Source organism: Protomyctophum parallelum (assembly GCF_964188405.1).
Source record: "Protomyctophum parallelum genome assembly, chromosome: 16".
Lineage (NCBI taxonomy): Eukaryota > Metazoa > Chordata > Actinopteri > Myctophiformes > Myctophidae > Protomyctophum > Protomyctophum parallelum.
Window position 1 is genome coordinate 26,358,450 of NC_139711.1, and position 21,234 is coordinate 26,379,683.

At 44.6% G+C, this 21,234-nt stretch overlaps 1 protein-coding gene across 3 annotated transcripts in view; it reads right to left on the reverse strand.

The window, feature by feature from the left end:
- Positions 1 to 1,683: 1,683 nt before the first annotated feature.
- Positions 1,684 to 21,234, reverse strand: part of sec24b (SEC24 homolog B, COPII coat complex component) — a 46,213-nt gene continuing 26,662 nt past the window's right edge. For all 3 annotated transcript variants that reach the window (XM_083785854.1, XM_083785853.1, XM_083785852.1), the window contains 9 exons: positions 19,410 to 19,568; positions 18,805 to 18,978; positions 16,492 to 16,602; positions 15,027 to 15,202; positions 13,236 to 13,373; positions 12,190 to 12,294; positions 8,050 to 8,142; positions 5,789 to 5,892; positions 1,684 to 2,965 (listed from right to left, as the gene is read on the reverse strand). In XM_083785854.1, coding sequence (XP_083641980.1) covers positions 2,851 to 2,965; positions 5,789 to 5,892; positions 8,050 to 8,142; positions 12,190 to 12,294; positions 13,236 to 13,373; positions 15,027 to 15,202; positions 16,492 to 16,602; positions 18,805 to 18,978; positions 19,410 to 19,568 — 1,175 coding nt within the window. In that variant the 3' untranslated portion in view covers positions 1,684 to 2,850. The remainder of the gene's footprint in view (positions 2,966 to 5,788; positions 5,893 to 8,049; positions 8,143 to 12,189; positions 12,295 to 13,235; positions 13,374 to 15,026; positions 15,203 to 16,491; positions 16,603 to 18,804; positions 18,979 to 19,409; positions 19,569 to 21,234) is intronic.

A 21,234-nucleotide genomic window follows, 5' to 3' on the forward strand; every position in this document is an offset into this window, starting at 1 on the left:
AGAGAACCTGTTTACAGCTCTAGAGATATGCCAGGGACCCCCATAAGAGAACCTGTTTACAGCTCTAGCAGTGATGGTCAACCATTTTCATTTCAAGGGTTTTGACGTAAATTAGACTACGGACCCCCATTTAATGGCATTTCTATCTTTGGGACCCCAATTTATATTGTAAAATCAATGTTAATTTAACTCTGAGAGTGTACAAATGGAACCAAATGGACCTGGATCCATTTGGTTAAAAACTATCATTTAGCTGGGGACCTCCTGAAACTCCCTCAAGGACCCCTAGGGGTCCCCGGGGCCCACTTTGGGAACACATGTACTACAGACGCTGAATGTACTGTTTCTGATCTAAGAATTTAAGCTTTCATGGCTGCACAATTAGACTCCAGGAAACAGATCAACTCAGATGTCTTAACACAAACTGTGAAGTTGCACACATGCTGTTCATGAACATGTCAACCAGGGCGTGTAGAGAGAGGGAGGGGTTGGGCGAGGCGAGGGTGAGTGAGAGGGAGGAGTTGAGTCATGGAAAAGTGGGTGTGTGTCGAGGTGGACCAGTCAAAACGGAGTGTTTAAATATAGCTGGCAAACACTACTCGGCTGTTGTGTTCTGGGTGAAAGGGAGCCTAATAAATTAACAGTGCTTTTAACGCCTCTACTGAGGGCAGAGGTGAAAAGCAAAGATGCTTTTTGGATTTCTCATGCCAAGTGCATGTGTACAATAGTGTTTGTGAGAGCGAGAGGCTGAGGGGAAAGAGCGAGCGAAATAAAGAGATACTGTATATGAAAGAACATCTGGTGTCCCTCTGTGAGTGGTCTAATTATTTTGAGATTTGTGAAAAGTGGCAAGTATGTACGATTTAAAACAGCGGTTTGCTCTGAAGTGCATGAAAACACTGTTTCAACGCCCATTCCCAGCTGGATATGGGCAAAAACAACTCATTTTTTGCTCCTACAATATTGAATATATTTACCAATGTAGACCATCAAGTTTCCTCGGTCATGCCCAAAGGGCAGAACTCTGCATTACGCCTGCATTTTGCACTTTGCTTGTGCTGTCACTGAAAGCGTGACTGAGTGAAATATTTGAGGTCCGGGGAGTAATTTTCCCTAAACAGTCGGGACATATGGCAGCCAGATATGTCTGCAAACGGAGCAGAGAAATTAACACAACAGCATACAGTTGACTGGATGTTTGGATGTTTAGTGGATGTCACCCTCAGTTAACCACAGGCACCCTGAAGCATCAATATGTCATAATGCACAAACACTGGTGAAAAAAGGTAAACCTTAAGCGGAAATAGTTTGGAAAAGTAGACAACTCTATGATCCAGAAACCCCCCCCCCCCCGATGTTATTTTTTTGTCTTTTTGTTTTAATGGAAATCAGCTGTATAGTGAAATATAGCACCTTTTAACTCTCAAATGTAAATTAAACTCACCCAACCACTCTCAGGACAATGGACATAGACCAAACAGGTCAACCGAAGCGGTATAGAAAACGCTTGGAAGGAACCCCACTGACGTCACAGAGTTGAGTGCCGGTGTTAAAAGTGAAGTCATAGCTGAAATCTGTCCAAAACAGATTGTTGCATTTTCCTTGTCAAATGCTACTTCAAGGCCAAAGTGTAGTTACAGTGACAGTAATAACTAAGCAATCATTAGACTAAAACAAGCAGCGCACCGTTTTACCTTTATTTAATAAGCTGGTTCATAAATTATCGCACATAAAAGACTCTTTTCAATAGTTACAAAGTGGATAGCAATTTTCAGTTAGCGCATAGAGGGGGAACAAAACAGGGTCTGGTTTGATACAGGTTCCTTCATTTCATGTTCTGTTACGAGTTAAGCTTCATTCATACTCGCACAACGGTGTCGCTGGCCAATAAGATGTGATTTTCCAGCCATCTGTTCTGATTGGCAAGTGACACCGCCGTGAGTATAAATGAGGCTTTATCTTCCCATTAAAGACGAGCTCAATTGAAAAATGTTTTTCATCCATTTAGAGCACATTGCGGTCCTAATGGAGATACAGTAGTTAACAATAAAGTGGAAAAAAAGTGGAAAGAAATTCATAGCTGGCTAAAAGATGGTCACTTGCACGGCACCTGGAGGTTCCAAGCTCCGGTTCAATTCAACTCCAACACATCGGTTTGACTGGCTGAGATGCACACAGGAAATACACAACAAAATGGAAATTAAATACATTTTAGGTCGTCTTTAAGTGGAAGGGTAATTTATCGTCACTAGCAGCAAACAAACAAAATAAAAACAAAACGTTAAAAAACAAAACAAAAAAGCTGAAAAATACATTTCTCCAGTGTCTTCAAAATGGTTGGAAACGTAAAAAGGGAAGGGATTGGGGGGATAGCACTAGCTACATGTGAGAGCTCACAGACACAAAAGTCAACTAAAACTCTGTGGAAACACAACATCTTTCTTTCTAGGCTCTCTCCCCTTCTTTTAGGGTTTGGCCACAGGCTACATGAGGCTGACAGACGGCAGAACACGGGGAGGGGAATGAAATCCAAGTGGTTTGAATGGGTAGATCGTTTGTGATTTCAGCCAACTGCTTCCGGGGACCAAGACACAATTGTTTGTTCATTTAATTCTGTTCCTGTTGTTTTCTACAACCGCCATGGCGTCTGCATCTTTTTCCTGGAGCTCCTGCCCTTTTGGCTGTAAATGGTCACAGCTTAACCAAGCCGCTGTAAAGGGACCGAGCTTCAGATGTAATTTGGCTAGCGATGCTTTCCCCATCTCATCTTTCCAGAAATATTTTCTCACTCACTATTTTTTTGTTCCACACAGCCACCAAAGTGGCTTTCTTTGTTGATGGGGCTTTATGCTATTTAGACATTTGCTTCTGGATGTGCGTGAGGAAGTCGACGTAAGAGGAGGCACCCTCTGACTTATCCTCCACCAGATGTTGGAAGAAAGTCATCTTGGCTGAAGCATCGTCCCTGCAGGAGAGCGGAGAGTCAAGATTAGAGTCAACGTTTGACAAATTAAAGGACAACTTTGTTTTCATGTTTGGTTCATGTTTTGGGTTGTTATTAGAGAAAGTGTGTTATTTATTTTCATGTGCTACTTTCTTTCTTTTTTAGCGATTTTAGCTATTTTTGACAAAAGAAAAGAAAAGAAAAGCAATTTCTTTATTATTATTTCCTATAGTCCTACTAGACCCCAGGGGATTAAACCTGTCCACAAAAGATCATGGGATCTACTGAATATGAAGGGGGATAGGGGGCTACCATACTGTGTGTCATAGTCCAAATCGTTAGTTTGTCACCTCCCCCTTCACATTCAATAGATCCCGTGATCTTTTGTGGCCAGATGCAATTTCCTGGGGTCTAGTAAGACTATAGTAAATAATAATAAAGAAATCGCCGTAACATTTTGTTAAAAAGCTAAAATCGCTAAAACGAAAGAAAGCCGCAAATTAACCTTGGTTGAAATAAAACAAAGTTGTCCATTACATTTGTTAACCTCTTGTCACCTTGTCGAAGATGGCCTCTTGTCGAAGATGGCATGTACAGAACCAATAAGAACTATATTGATAATGAATATATAAATCAATCATATCTATACTGTATTCATATTTTTGTCCTATAATGAATCTCTTGCAACATCCAATGCTTAGATTGTCAACATTACCAGTGATAAAGGGAATTAATAAACACATTTCTATAGAGCTACTGCACCGGAGATGACCAAATATATCAATATCAAAATTGTGACCATAATATCAAATTATTTTCTTTCCTTCTTTGTTTGTTTCTAAATGCTATGAAAAGTAAAAATTGTTATTGTCACAATATTTATATATATTACGGTATTTGGTGAAAAATACTGTGTTTCTGATCGACATATCAAAATATTGTCCTGCCCTACGTACGGTGCAAGTGAAAGCTTCCCTCAGCATTCCATGTGAACAGCCACCAGATACGTAACAGCACAATGACAAAAATGTGGTCGTGGAACAATGCATAAGGGAAAGAGAACAAACAACGTGTGGCAGACAGGGAGTCTTGCCCAGCGCTGCCCGTCAGTGCTCGTTGTGTTGTGTTGACATTAGACATAGTATTCAGGCACGCGCAGGTCTACCTATACTGGGAGGAACCTTCCTCTCATGAAGGTCCCCTACACCAGTGGTTCCCAAAGTGGGGTCCGGGGACCCCCAGGGGTCCTTGAGGGAGTTCCAGGGGGTCCTCGGCTAAATGATAGTTTGGAACGAATTGGACCCTTATGGGTCTGTAACTCAGAGTGTACAAATGTGTAAATGTTTACACTCTCAGAGTTAAATTAACATTGATTTTACAATATAAATTGGGGTCCCAGAGATAGAAATGCATGTCAAACTGGGGGTCCTTGAAATTAAACGGGTTGAGAATCTCTGCTAGAGCCGTAAAAATCTTCTCTCAATGATTCATCCATTCATACATTGGGAGGTGAAGCGGCGAACAGTCGACTGCAGCGTCCTCACTTCCCACATTCACACAACAATGGTGGCAAGCTAGCACCGACGGACTCATTTGGAGGCAATGTAGGGTTCAAGTGTCTTGCCCAAGAACACCTCGACATGTGGACTGAAAATGAATTGCGAGCCGTGCGACACACAGAGGACACAGGAGACACCGAGAAGACGTGCTGTCTTTCATTAACGTGACTTGTTTTCAAAACAGTGCTGAAACCTAAGCGATATGCTAGATCAAAAAACCCTAACAAGTCTCTGACTTTTCCAACCTGGTTTTAGCCCCTACAGCACATTGAATTGCGATGTCACCAGTCGTATCAGTAGGCAGAGATTGTCTGGCTGTGCAAGACTACATACACACGGCATCAGCCACTGTACCCTATTATTTCTCTAACATTGTAGATAAAGCTGCTGTAACAAAAAAAAAACACACTGTCAGACCACATCTGTGAGTGCTCAGCAGCATTAGTGTAGAACTAGCGTTATTAATGCAGTACATTCCATATCTTTGCTGTCGGGCAGAAACCAGCTACTGTAGGTCCAAAATATCAACTTAAAAAACAACATAATATTACCTCATCAAAGTTGGTATGGTTACTTTATACATTGTCAGATGCTTGAATGTGTCCTTGTATTATCATCACTTTACCCAAGTGGAGTTGGGGGAGGTTTTTGACTTAATGTGGAGATGTTTTTCCCGGGTTGGCAGAAGGAGATTACAGTTTAAGCATTGGCACCGGGTAATATATGGGTCACAAAACTGTGGGCTAAAAAATAAATCTCTTACTTGTAAAATATGTTTTGATTACTTTTAATGACATCATATGAATGGATTATAAATCGGTAAACCCACCCACCCCTTGAAATTCTAGTTCCATCCAATAGCGTGCAGACTCCTTTTCCTACGTGGTAGCGTGGTAAATAATCTCTGGGCATGTGCATTGTGGACATGTTTAGGCACGGACATTGCTGGTTGTAGGAGTGGTTGCACCACTCAAAAATATATTCAAATAGCAGATCTATAAGCTCTTGTGACCCATATATTACCCGGTGCCAATGCCTAAACTGTAATCTCCTTCTGCCAACCCGGGAAAAACATCTCCACAATAAGTCAAAATGTATGAATTTGTAATAATACCGGTAATCAAATACCGGTAACTAAAGTTAGTGTAGTGGTGTAAAAGTGCAACATTTGCCTCTGAGACGTAGCGGAGTAGAAAAAAATGGAAATACTCAAAAGTACAAATACCTCAAAATTGCACTTAAGTAAATGTACCATGTTCCTTTCCGCCACTGGGCAGATACTTACTTGATGACGTAGAGCGTGGGGCAGAAGGGTCTGCGGTCCTGCAGCCAGTCCAGGAATGCTCGCACTCTCTCAGACAGAGGGGTGTCCAACTCAGGAATTTGGGTCTGGGATTCATAAGCCCGGGAACAGAGGAGAAAGAACAAAACATGCAGCAGGGATTGTTTTTACTACCCAGCCTTGGAGAGCCACCGACTTGATAGAAATAGCTTTCGCCAGATACAGATACTTAGCCTGGGTTACACACACACACACACACACACACACACACACACACACACACTGGTGGAAAAATATATATATATATATTTACTTAAAGGACTACTTCACCACTTTTCAACCTATCTTCATATAATAGGTCCTCACTAATAATCATGATAAAATGTCACAAATGTTTTTCTACTCAGTCTATGTCTCATAGGAGGGCTGTGGGCAGTTCAGAAACCCGTCCCCCCCAGTGACATCTTCAATGGGGAATCCAAGAAACTGAAGGCTTTCTAGTCCTGAAAAGTTGCAATGCGAAAATGGAAGCCATCGTTATTACGATAATAAAAATCTAAACATTTTTGTAAAAAAAATATTGTTTAAAAGAAATCTGCTTAACGATGTCACTGGTGGACGGGACAAAAAATTTGCCATTTTATCATGATTATTAGTGAGGACCTATTATATGAAGAGTTGTCCTTGTATGTAGAAATACACCTGTACAATTAAATGTCCGGAATTCAAAATGTACTTCGGAAAAAGTATAAAATTATTGGCATCAAAACGTACTTAAAGTACCAAAAGTGGAACGTGCTCATTATGCGGAATGTCTAATTATCATGTTTTTAAATGTATGCAAATATTTCGAAAATAGCAGATCCACACGACGACGCACGTCGTGAGCTTGCAGATAGTGTATTTTCAAATGGCCGAAACGTGGGCTGAAGTGTTTAATGAATGTAATAATAATCCAAAATCCAGAAGTTGTCAAATAATTGTAGTGGAGTAAAAAGTACAATATTTGCCTCTGAAATGTCAATGCTCAACTAAAGCACAAATACCTCAAAAATTGTACTTAAGTACCGTGAGTAAAATGTACTTAGTTGCTTTCCGCCACCGGTTACACAATTGGATATGCGGTGGGGAGAACTATGCACGTGGTTTGGAATGTGAAGCACGGAGGTGACTGTGGGATGTGTCAGTCAGCCCTGGTCTAGAGGTGGCTGTGGGATGTGTCAGTCAGCTACTGGTCTAGAGGTGGCTGTGGGATGTGTCAGTCAGCTACTGGTCTAGAGGTGGCTGTGGGATGTGTCAGTCAGCTACTGGTCTAGAGGTGGCTGTGGGATGTGTCAGTCAGCCCTGGTCTAGAGGTGACTGTGGGATGTGTCAGTCAGCTACTGGTCTAGAGGTGGCTGTGGGATGTGTCAGTCAGCTACTGGTCTAGAGGTGACTGTGGGATGTGTCAGTCAGCTACTGGTCTAGAGGTGACTGTGGGATGTGTCAGTCAGCTACTGGTCTAGAGGTGACTGTGGGATGTGTCAGTCAGCTACTGGTCTAGAGGTGACTGTGGGATGTGTCAGTCAGCTACTGGTCTAGAGGTGACTGTGGGATGTGTCAGTCAGCTACTGGTCTAGAGGTGGCTGTGGGATGTGTCAGTCAGCTACTGGTCTAGAGGTGGCTGTGGGATGTGTCAGTCAGCTACTGGTCTAGAGGTGGCTGTGGGATGTGTCAGTCAGCTACTGGTCTAGAGGTGGCTGTGGGATGTGTCAGTCAGCTACTGGTCTAGAGGTGACTGTGGGATGTGTCAGTCAGCTACTGGTCTAGAGGTGGCTGTGGGATGTGTCAGTCAGCTACTGGTCTAGACATATGGAATAAAGGGCAGAAACAAGCCCTGACAATATGCTAGATTTGGCTATTGTTATCACACCCACATGGTTGTGTTGTAATGACAGTGTCCGAGGTAGCCGCAACAATTGTTAAAGGGGGGGGTAAAAAAGAAAAGGCTAGCCAAGCAAATCTGTTTTGCTGCACAACATGCTTTGCACTGCTGACTGTACTGGAAGGCATTTTATTGTGAAGCCGAGTAGAATTGTGATGTGTAGAGTATATAATAATACCGCACTGCATCAAGAGCCCTGAATTGGGCCTATAAAGCTTTGTGTGCTGTCTGCATTCTGGTTTACTGTGTGTGTGTGTGTGTGTGGAAAAATTTGTCAGACCAAATTTGTTTGTTTTTAAATTGTCCAAGAAGTCCACTTGCAATGAAACGTGTTACTAACCATGTTAGGTGGTAAAGAAGCGTGATTGGGACAGCCGAAAACGTCTCTGATGAACATCTCATTACAGCATTTACCCACCCATAGGTAAAACACCTGGACATGGAGAAATACAGAGTTAGGGAACACTGATGTGCATACACTATGTTACCTCCCTGACAGAGAATAAGAGCAGAAATGTAAAACCTTTGTGCAGTCCCTCCTGGGTTTTTAAATGATACTTCAGTGGCAATATTCACACTAGCCATGTTACAATGCACTGGTGCATCTATGCTAAGGTGGAAATTCAACTTACAATCTATAATTTATTTGGCTAAAGTAACATCAAATATGGCACTTGAAGAGAAATGTGCAGAGAATGTATCATATCATTTGCGGTCCATATTCCACTACTAATCAAAATAGTTCATCCAGTCACATTAAATGCATTTTCTTTTTTATTCATTCAACTTCAGCACTGATTTGATCAGTTCACAGCAGAGTGCGAGGTCGGTATCTCTAAATCTGAGGCCATGGCCCATTCCATATAGGGAATGATTCCTTACCCTGAGTGTTTTCCAGTGAGGGAGCCTAAGCTCGACCAGAGATTAGAGGCAGCAGAAGCTGTTTTGTTTGGCTGTACCACACTACTTTATCATGAAAGGAGCTGAGGCAGAAGGCAAAGCTCTCCGTCTTGTTCCTACTCTCGCCTATGGCCATGAAATGTGGGTCATGAACAAAAGACTGAGATTCAAGTGGCCAAAATGGGTTTTCACAGGAGGCTGGCATCTCTCTTAGGGATACAGTGAGAAGCTCAATCATCCATCTTCAGAGTAAAGCCACTGAGGAGCAAGTTGAGGTGATTCAGGCACGTCCCCATTTTTCCTACCCGATTTCGCACCAGTGAGGGGGGGGGGGGGGGCGGGCTGGGGGCCGTCTGGACGGCAGACGGCTGTGGAACTTGAAGGACAACGGGACGTATAAAAACTTCAGCAAAAACATAAGCGTCCAGTTTGCTCATTCACAACAACTACTACTTTGGTGTTGAAACTTTGAATTTCTCTAACTATAAACTTTCACGACTTTGCCTAAAGTACAAATATAATTTAATTCATGAAAAGGCTACTACAGTGAAGTCGGTTCATGGAAGTTGTTGTGGGATATGTGGGGATTATCTGATGAGGTACCATTTGAGTGGGCAAAAAAATGAATATACAAAATTATACTCAATTGTTTATAGGGTCAATAGAAGTAAAATAATACAGCCTTTCCATGAGTATATTTTTAGAAAAATAATACAAATAGCCAATAGCATATTGCAAGTTATGAATCTTTAACCTAAGGCAACTAAAACAATTGCAAAGGTTGTTTGCTGTAGTAAATAAGGCAGAGGTAGTGTGTTTGAATCTGCATACAGCGCTCTCCACCCCTCACTGGGGATGTGATTCCGGCATCTAGTAATGATGCCTTTTTTCCAGGCCTGCCCAGCTGGGAGGAGGCCACAGAGTCTGAGGGCAAGGAGGAGGTATTGTAACTGCTCCACATGACGCCTCCGGATCCCCCAGCCAGCCTGAGCGCTGGCTAATGTGGCCAGGGAAAGGACGGAGGTCCTGCTACAGTACCTCCGTGAACCAAGCCGGATAAGTGGTTGAAGATGGAAGGATAGTAATTCATTCATTGTATACAATTATTTAATCGGATTGAATCAAATCAAATCCTAATGAAATTAGAGATTTCAAGATTAAATCGTTTTCCGTGCGAATCGTAACTGAATTAAACTATTGTGAAGTCAGAAATTACGACTTATGGTCTTGCCTCGTAAGTCTCTCCTCTCTCTGCCCTTCCCGTCTCTCTAGTCTAGAGAAATAGAGCATAAAACATAAACAACCCCCTACCCCTAAGAGTGACTTGCAAAGTGCAAGATCAGATTAAATGGCATGAACCCCTGCCATGAATGGTCACCTACATAAAGAGCAAAGAAACACAATTTAGTGCTACAAAGTAACTAGGACACCAGGAAAAACACAAGACCTAGCATCTGTCTAAACAATGTACCAATGTATCCTGACGAAACAAGCCACCACAAGGGATTGATTTTCTGCCCGCAACCAAATATGAAGTCCCATTTAATCCTGCACCATCCCGCAATTTTGTTGTTTTTTTAATGCAGTAGTAGTTCATTTATTTTGCTCATTAAAAGAGGAAAACACAAACGGATTAATACAGTGCCTGCATTTGTTTGAAATGAAACATTGACCAAATGGGTGTAGGCTGAGGCCTTAGCTTAGTGTGCCTACCTTTCTATCATAAGAATCGCTTGTATAGGTGAGATAATACAACACAATGCTGCTAAACGTGCAATATTCAAAAAACATTACATTTACCCAACAGTTGCTGAGATTGAGCAGGCAAGCATGAGAGAGGGGTTGTTTATTTGTGAGGAGTTGCACACAGATAGAGGGGGAAGTGTTTATATTGCGACGGGACATATTTTATTGGTAGGCCATGATATTGTGACGTACACGGACACGGCCATGAGCTGCGCAGTCTCTCTCTCATGCTGTGCTGAGAGAGAGGGAGAGAGAGAGTCTCTCTCTCTCTCTCGTTCTCACACTGTGTCCTGTGCTGAGAGAGAGAGAGGGGTCATATTCATAAAGTGTATATAAGCTCTGTATCTGGTTAATTGTGAGAGGATGCAGGATTTTGCGGGGCCTGCTGGTTTTATCTTGACCGCCTGTTCCCGCCCGCAGGTATTTAAATACCGCCCGCACCAGAAACATTTGCATTGGGACACCGATGCAGGGCTCAATACCTGGGGGTGCCCGGTCCCTCTGCCCCAGGAGCTCAATACCTGGGGGTGCCCAGCCCCTCGGCCCCAGGAGCTCAATACCTGGGGGTGCCCGGCCCCTCTGCCCCAGGAGCTCAATACCTGGGGGTGCCCGGCCCCTCTGCCCCAGGAGCTCAATACCTGGGGGTGCCCGGCCCCTCTGCCCCAGGAGCTCAATACCTGGGGGTGCCCAGCCCCTCGGCCCCAGGAGCTCAATACCTGGGGGTGCCCAGCCCCTCGGCCCCAGGAGCTCAATACCTGGGGGTGCCCGGCCCCTCTGCCCCAGGAGCTCAATACCTGGGGGTGCCCGGCCCCTCTGCCCCAGGAGCTCAATACCTGGGGGTGCCCGGCCCCTCGGCCCCAGGAGCTCAATACCTGGGGGTGCCCGGCCCCTCTGCCCCAGGAGCTCAATACCTGGGGGTGCCCGGCCCCTCGGCCCCAGGAGCTCAATACCTGGGGGTGCCCGGCCCCTCGGCCCCAGGAGCTCAATACCTGGGGGTGCCCGGCCCCTCTGCCCCAGGAGCTCAATACCTGGGGGTGCCCGGCCCCTCGGCCCCAGGAGCTCAATACCTGGGGGTGCCCGGCCCCTCTGCCCCAGGAGCTCAATACCTGGGGGTGCTCGGCCCCAGGAGCTCAATACCTGGGGGTGCCCGGCCCCAGGAGCTCAATACCTGGGGGTGCCCGGCCCCTGGAGCTCAATACCTGGGGGTGCCCGGCCCCTGGAGCTCAATACCTGGGGGTGCCCGGCCCCAGGAGCTCAATACCTGGGGGTGCCCGGCCCCAGGAGCTCAATACCTGGGGGTGCCCGGCCCCAGGAGCTCAATACCTGGGGGTGCCCGGCCCCAGGAGCTCAATACCTGGGGGTGCCCGGCCCCAGGAGCTCAATACCTGGGGGTGCCCGGCCCCAGGAGCTCAATACCTGGGGGTGCCCGGCCCCTGGAGCTCAATACCTGGGGGTGCCCGGCCCCAGGAGCTCAATACCTGGGGGTGCCCGGCCCCAGGAGCTCAATACCTGGGGGTGCCCGGCCCCTGGAGCTCAATACCTGGGGGTGCCCGGCCCCAGGAGCTCAATACCTGGGGGTGCCCGGCCCATCTGCCCCTGGAGCTTGTACATATCAAGATGTACAAGATTTCAAAAGAAATGAAAAGATCTTAGGTAACCTCTCAGGTGGTGGTCCATAGCCAAATACATATACATGAAAATGTCTGAGAACCACTGATCTAATTCTAAATAACGTTCGCAGCATGTGAGGTTGTCACAGCATGGCTGCGATTCAGCCTGGTGGGGTGGAAGGAAGAAAGGAAGGAAGGAAGGAAGGAAGGAGGCAAGGTCTTACGTTCTCACAGTCCATGAGGAAGGCTCCGTCTCGGCTCAGTCTTTCAGATGACAGGTGCAGCAGCTGGGGCTGAGGAACCACCATGTCGTTCAGATGGAGCGCCCCCTATCGGCGGCAGAGAGGCGGTGCAGGGGGATTAGTTTGAGGATAAAAGCTTCTCTCCTCGTCACTCCCAGCACTTTGGGTTGTTTCTTGATGTTTCTTTATTTAATGGATCGCAGATTTGCCCTTTTTTCTCCATTGCTTAACACTAAGGAGATGTCTGGAGATGTCTAAAAACGTAACGGGAGCCCATGACGTATGTTGTTTTTTTTTTCTTTTTAATTACATTTTTATCCCACAATTTTGCAACCCATTTTTTCACCCAGTGTCAATTATCTAATGTAATCCTGGGCGCTGCACTTCCTCTGCCAACCTGGGGGGGCAGCGGACTGACCTAATGCTTGAGTAGTTGTTTGTAGTCCAAGCTGCTACTTATCACCTGACAGGGGAGAGTTTCCCCAGCTGGACGTAGTTATCCCCTCCATCAGGCGCCCCGGCTGACCAGGGGGAGGCAGTTTAGAGACCAGGATTACTGCATGTTTTTTGTGAGGGTACCTACCCTAGGGGACACGGGGAGAACATGCAAACTCCACACAGAAAAACCCTTTCGCCAACCCCGCCTCGGGTATGGGCACTGATGAAGGAGAGAACACGCCCCCAGCACCTTCTAGTGCTGGGGGCTGTGAGCACTATACATAAGATCTGTTTTATTGATATATTGTATATTATCTTTATGTGTATCTGTGTACTGTATGTTTCTATGTATTTTGTTCATGTTTTTACGGGTCCAGCTTGAAAACGAGATGCTGCATCTCAACGGGCTATCCCTTTAATAAAAATCTGAAAAAAGACAATATGCTTTCTAAAATGAAAAAAGTAGTATAAAATAAGGGTAAATTGATTTGTTGGTCGAAATTATGTTAATGTATTAAAATCCGATTTACCTAAAAAGTCATCGCTAGGACAATCGCCAAGAACATACCGTAAGCTGGATGGTCTCCTACCTGGTCGGACATGTTGTCCAGACGGTAGAGGTCGGGGTGGACCATACGCATCATCTGCTGCAGTGGCTGGCTCTTGAACTCACACATGGCAAACACTCTGTCGTCCAGCCGCGTGCTGGTCCCCGTCCGCAGGGCTGTCTGCAGAGAGAGAGACGCAGCAGGGGAGTCAGGGGACGCGTTGGGAGCAGGGCTTTCACTGTGTGTTTTAGTTTTATATTAACCCATTCTGACCTGAGATCAGATCCTAAAAATGTTCTTCTACATCCTGACAGTTTTCTGAAAAAGCTATGTTTCTATGTCAGTCGTTCTTCGCTTTTTCAAAAATAGCAGACCTACAAGCTCGTAGCGCGCCACTTGGTGGCGCGCTACGAGCTTGTTTCAAAAAGTATTTATTTAAAGACGTCTACGCCTACTTTATGAAAGCAATAACATTAATATCGTGTAACAAACGCAGTTAGGTAACAACGGCAGGGAAGACATCACTATGTCTTTATATTTTGGCTTCAACGCCCTCAATGTTTGGCAAGATGGTCCAAAATCAAGGTGATCCGATGAAGATTTACCACAATGAACAATTGCTACAAAATACATGTTGACTGTCTGTGATATTACAATGAAAGGGTGGCTCAAACAATAGAGACAAACCAAACAAACGAGCATGGCCTTTCATTTTGCGGTATTACCCCTCTGTAATATTTTATTTTTGAATAAAAGGTTCAAGTACTGTAATTAGGTGTGTGTCCGTAGTAAGTGTAGGCCAGCTGATGGTGGGTATGTCAGTCTGTCTGTCTGAAGCAACAATGTGAACACACCCAGGCCAGGATGTATACTATACGCATAAGCCCCAGATGAAAACAGGAATTAATGGGGTGTTGGAGAATGTTGCATGGCATTAAACTGTCGTGTGCATGTGCGCGTGTTTGTGTATGAACATGTGGGTGAATAAGGCGGATATGTTTGCAGCTCAGTGTTGAGGGCGTGGTTTACAGTGTGTGTGTGTGTGTGTGAATAATACCATCGAATTTGAAGTTCAAGGTGTGGTTAAGGAGAGAACTGGTAATATGTGTGCCAATTGATCCCGTCTAGTATCTGCAAGAGTCATGGGGGTTTCATGCAACACTGGTGACAACATGGATGGATGTGTGTGTGTCAAGGTTATTGTCTCCACCATGCTGAAGGCGTGGCCCAGACTATGTTTGTGACCGAGCAGCTAAACTCCGACACCGTTGGACCGATCTGGCATCAAACTGTGCACACATAACCCACGACTCTCCTTGCTTGTTGTGTTGACAAATTGACCAGATCAAGACGACCACATATGTGAACAATACACTTTTTGTTTGTTTGTTTCCCCACGCCTAGGTTTAGTTTCTAGCTTATGCTTAGTTTTAGTTAACCCATTAAGCACGTGAACCCATTTTGGGGTTTTATCTTTCAAGACGTGAACCCATTTTTGTGTTGTTGCAAATTAGTTGTTGCAAATCAGTTTTAGTCATTTTTGAAATCTTAGGTCAGGATTTAGAAGGCATTTTAAAGCCAAAACCGCACCAATCCTGTTGCAACTATCCTTACAACACAACAGTTAGCCGCACCACTGCAACTCCTTCCAAGTGCTATTGGGGATAATGGTTGCGAGTAGTTGCACATAGTTGCAAGTCGTTGCAAGGAGTTGCATGTTGAATCGTTGGTGTGGTTTGGGCTCATCATCTCATCTTCCATGCCTCTGTTGAGTCTGTTCGTCAGCCGTGTGTGTGTGTGTTTGTCTGTGCGTGCGTGCGTGTCCACGTGCACCTGTTTGAGGAGTGCGAGGACGTAGAGGGGGAATAGGCGCAGGGAGCATGGAGCGATGAGTCCCGACTGCTGCATGTTGGACACGGTGCTCTTGTAGGCCGCCAGGGAGTCCACCACAGCGTTCACCATGGCGTCCCGCGCGTCCGACAGACTAGATGACACCGACCGGTCGATGGCTGCCACGTTGACATGGGAAATTAATTTAAGTGGGGAAATATCACACCTTGATTTGTGCAGTGATTTCTGTATTTTTTCCAGTTTTTCATGTGTTTATGAGGTGACAGTACTTCATTAGACCCCTTACAATTTACAATTTAGGCATTTAGCAGACGCTCTTAATCCAGTGCGACTTACATTAAGCAAGAACAAAAGCATGGGAATACATCACATAAAAGCATTTATCATGAAACATGCGTATTAAAGCTAAGAAAGTAACAGTGGAATATCTATATAATGAAACTATACATATATACTACTATGCTATACATATGTACTATGGCGTGCTATGACTATATACAATGCAATTATAGTGCTGTCTACATAACATGCTATAAGTCTGTATCAAATGCTATCTAAGTCTACGGAAGTGCTATCTAAGGGGGTAGGGTAAGTGCTATGGGCCATGATGGAGTCTGAAAAGGTGGGTTTTCAGACTACGGCGGAAGTGGTTGGTGGTTGGTGTGGTTGTTAAGTGCAATGATGCCTTTGTATTTAGGGTTTCTTCCTGGAGGCTGAAACCTTGACAGTTAAACGTGCCAATGAAAAAAACAGTGATATAGTGACATCACACCATCATCCCCTCCCCTAACCCCTGCCCCTTTATCATACAACAACAGCTGTGGGTGCGGCTTCAGTTCAGGTTGATCACCACCCATCAGACAAACCAGGCATACTTAACGAACTGGTGGGCGTGTCCACATAAAAACGACATTTAACAAATACTTTTTTGAAAACATTATTCCTCCTTATATAATAATAATAATAGCTGATGATCATGTTTTAGGGTGGAAAAAAATCATGGCACTCCATCTTTAACAAATCCTTTTAACAAACTAGGTCTAGGTCAACTGGATTATACAGAGAAAGAGAAACTGCAAAAGCAGAAAACCTGCAACACTCCAAATTAGTAGGCTAGTCTTATACTGTAGGTGCAAGGCTCAAATGTACAAATGGAACAAAGGAATAGCCAGGTTTATTGTCCGTCAGAGGTAAATAAACCATGTGAAAAGGACATTTGTTGTGTGCTGGCTATTCCTTTATTCCTAACTGGATTATATACACATCAAATAAGTAGTGGACATGACAGGCAACAAAGCTGAAGTCTGACAAATGGAAGCGTGTGTTATTTCTTTTTGATTTGATACCACCTAACAATCTTTCAATTCACATATTACTACAAAGGCAGAAAGCGCATTGACGTAATTAAAATAAAGATGCATTCTGGGACTTGGAGTCTTGGACTCACCCATGTTGGCCAGTAGACAGGTGATGGCTTGGACATCTGCCCCAGCGTACACCTCACTCAGCTGGCTGACCACCGGCAGACAGAGCGTGTGCACGCGGATACGCCGCTTCCCTGGGCGACAGCATGGATGACCAAGAGAGGGACACCATATTGTCATCATTTGCTTTTCATGAAGAGGTATGAACAGGGTCCAACAATAGTCAAAGAATGTTACCGTAGCAGATACCCCAACAATTACTGAAGGGGATACAATCATTGCTTTAACCCATTCTGACCTGAGATCAGATTCATACGAGGTTTCCACTGGACACACACTGGTCTGATTAACCCATTCTGACCTGAGATCAGATTCTAAAAATGTCAGTCGTTCTTCGATTTTTCAAAAATAGCAGACCTACAAGCTCGTATCGCGCCACTCGGTGGCGCGCTATGAGCTTGTAGATCTGCTATTTTTCAATAGCTAAAGCATAACATGATGCTAACACCAAAAGGGGTGCCCGCCCAGAATGGGTTAACATTCCTAGTGTTTGCACCACATTTTCACGATTTTTCAAAAATAGCAGATCTACAAGCAAGTTAAGTATAACATAATGCTTAAAACACCAAAAGGGGGTTCCCGTCCTGAATGGCTTTCACTTTCACACTGGCGTCCATATTTTGGGCATGAGATTACAGGTGAAAAAGACAATCTACAAGCTCAGTGTGAACTTGTGGATCGGCTATTTTTGGATAGTCTAAGAATAAAACAGGGCTTTAGTGGTGAAGGAGTGGGGCGGTTCAGATAGCGTGTGGGAGGCCGTCCATGAGAGGAAAGCAAACTTGGGCTGACTTTCTAATACTTTCCTGTGATTGTCTATCCCTCCTGGAACACATTGCATTGTCCATTGTGAGAAGTAACCCACACCCACACACTTAGCCTATGACAAAACATCAAACGCATTCGTTGGCAATCGCATTAGTAGTTAGTTCACAAGTGCACATGAGTGTTCATGTATGTGCGGCAGAGGAGCACCGTAGTGAAATGTGCATAATGTAATAGTCATAGTAACTAGGTGGGTGTGACAATAACCACACCACCGGAAAACCACAGCACATGTTCCCCAACATGACATCATCTTTTACGTCAAGGTCATATGGCACTAAAACAAGCTCAATGAATGATGACCGTTCAGTGAGTTTAATTAACATCTTGAATCCCGTTTCACATTATAGCAGCAAAAATACTGGGGTGCAAGGCTGGGCGTAAGGAAAAAATCACACCTGTGTGAACCGAGTGGTGCAACTCCCCTCTCTCCCCCCCTTCTCTCTCTCTCTCTCTCTATTATGGATATCAATCCGCGTCGCTGACAACTATTTTTTCATTATTATTTTGGGTCGGCCTTTCCTTCTTTAACATACCTCCTAGACCGGATCGCGCATGCGAGCTGCCGTCCACGGGGGTCGGCCTTTCCTTCTTTAGCATACCTCCTAGACCGGATTGCGCATGCGAGCTGCCGTCCACCTCCCATTATACAGGCAGACTAAAAGCTTAAATAACTCCTAATCTACGGATCTCTCCATGGTTTGGTCAATTAGCGCGATGTTCGGAGGTCTTTGCTGATTATCCGGTGGTCTAGATGGAAACATTGGTGCTTTCTAGAGCAAGGATGGCTATATTTTAGCTCGCTAGCATTGACGCTATTTATTTAGCACAAGATGTGAGGCACGCATTGTACACACACGCACGGATATTGCTGGCCATTGCTGGTTTCACGCATGCGCACACCACTCATGCTCATGATGACTGATACAAGATACATGATACATGTGGACATTCCTGGTTATAGGAGTGGTTGCACCACTCAAAAACATGCCATGGCAGTATGTAGGTCCAGGTTGCTGCAGAAAGGTCCCTTTCTTGCCGCAAGGTTGAGAGTCTATTTTTAATACTATTTTTTTAAATCACATTTTATAAACAAAATGGAACCTTCCAGGGATAAATGCGCAGAACACACACAAACAGACACACTCATACACCGATGGTGGAGGAAACCATGCAAGGCACCAAACTGCACATCGGGAGCAATTAGGGGTTTAGAGTGTTGCTCAAGGACACTTCGACACCAACTCTGGAGGAGCCCGGGAATCGAACTGGGAACCTTGTGATTCACCTCCAGCTGCTCTACCGGCCACTCTACCCCTGAGCCACTGTGTCTTTGTGTGTCTGCATGTGGTGTCTATGCGCCCATTCTGAATGGCACCGTCTGTGTGTGTACACAGAATATATATACCGTACACAGGTATATGGCTGCGAGTCCATCTTTGTGTTTGCACCTTTACTAGATGTATAGAGCAGTGCAGCCTGGAAGCAGACCAGCGAGGAGTCGGCCAGGCTATCCTCGATTGACACTTGGACAGCGAAGGCAGAGTCTGGGTTCACATTGGCAAGGGAGAGCAGGTCAGTGGCACGCACAAAGAAGTTCCCATGGAACGTGTGGATGGATAGACCTGAGAGGCACAGACAGAAGAGGAATAACAGTAAAGTGAAACGCACAGTTCATTTCATGTCATTGAAATAGTTAAAAGAATACAAATAAAGTACAACGCACAGTTAATTTCATGTCATTGAAATAGTTAAAAGAATAACAATATCTTATCAAAATCTAACAACAACATATTCTTTAATCTTGGGTCTGAGAGGCTAAATGTCACCGAATGGTGTTCCGTGGCTCAACTGCCCAATAAATTATGGACCTTGGTATGAAAAGTGTTGAAAACCACTGATGTAACACATGGGACCCCTAGCATCGGAAGCTAAAATAAGGCAATTAATTTTAATGCTAGATTAATGCTCTCTTATCAAATTTCATGTTTGGACAAGATGGGTTTAATAGCTTTCCACAAGTACAACAACATGGACAACCCCTGCCCCCTGCTACCTTTAGTGCAACGTATTCTCATCACGGCCTCGAAGCCGATCTTCCTGGTGAGGTAGCGCTCCACATCCTTCTGGAACTTCTCCAACTGGGCTGGGTTGTGAATGTGGTGGAAGGACGGGTAGTAGAAGATACTGCCGGCCGAATACTTAGACACACAGGCTGCGTTTATAGAGCAGGGAGGAAATACAAATTTGGAATTCTATTATCAACCTACATTCTTACTTACTCAGTTTACATTTTTTTACAAAAAAGGTTAAGGTCTCGGAGCCCAGACACTATTCCTCTAATCCTATAAACATAATGTTAAAAGGAGTTCCCCCAGGCAGTACTCGGTGGAGAGAAGAAGAGACCACAGACATTCAGATATACACATCTCTCCCCCAACATACTGGGAATCATCCCAGCAGCCACAGCAGCTGTGGCAGTTCACCATCCTGCATGCATGTGTCTATTTGGAAAACATCATCAAAGGTGGCACCTTTATTGGGTCAACCACAGTCAATACTACAGTGCCGTGCATTGGTTGTACTGCCCATAAAAATCTGTTATTGCAAAACCAGAATATTGCACCTGCTGAAACTGCTCATAAACTTCACCAACAGCACAAAGAAGAACAGCACCTTATTGCTCAACTGAATGTTGCACAACTGACCACAAATATTGCACAAGGACTCACTTCTCCACATCTTGTACAAACTGTGATCTAACAATGTGCATCTATGAACCCTTATTCTGGGCAAACATTTGATCAAAACAGCAGATCTACTGTACCTTTTGGCAAAGTGATTTGGTGTGGAGCGAGGGGAGGAGGAGGCCTAGTATAGACCATGACTTTCACATGCTTGACAATCAACAGCATTAAAACATTCATCATTATTAAAAATGTTTATATGAGTAACCCGTACAAACAGCACCAGAGGTAGTGTAAGGGCCAAAATGACCACTAATGTCGAACACATTTATGTAACCTTGGGGTGGCGCTGTTGTTACATAAGCGTCAAGTTCACGTGCATGGTGAGGGAAGGATTGACCCGGAAGGGCAAACGGCTTTGACCGCAGGTATGTCAGCACTTTGAAATGGTTGGAGCGAAATGTTTGTCTGTTTCAGTCTGAAGTATCCATTGTCTGTCATCTGTCTAATTATGGTTTATGTCTAATATCACGCAGATCTGATGCTGTACACAATCTTTGCATGGTGAAATAAATACGTTAAAAGCATGGATGGAGAGCTGCCTGTGTGACGTTATTGGGGCTGACACACAGGAATAAACAGCACGGCATTAGAATGGCGCGTCAGTCAGGTCCAGCTACGGGATCAATTCCTTGAGAGATCCGAGGCTCTCACACGTACCTTGGGAGACCTGATACTAAGGCTAGGCGATTATTTAAAACGTTGCACATTGCAACACGTTGTGAGTTTGGAGATTGGCTATTTTCTCTACTTTTGAAAATGGTATAAAATGAGGTTTAACTTGGTAAATAAAACCAGTTGGTGGTCAAAAAACACTCCCAGATGACAGGTAGTCTCGTCACAATGATATTGATATTTTCCCAGCCTTACAGACAGTTTAATAAAAAGGTATTGGTTGGAATAACGTGTTCCTTCCACGCGCTACGTCCAACCAGGGAAACTCCCCCTGTCAGGTGTAAAGGAGAAACTTGGACACTCAGGCATGAAGGAAGCATGAGTTCAAGTCCGTTGCTCTCCCCTTGTCACCCATATATGGGGACTAGGTTGGTGGAGGGTGTGTAGAGCCCAGGATCACATTAGATGATTGACACAGGGGTGAAAAATGGGTTACAAAATCGTGGGATAAAAAAAGGC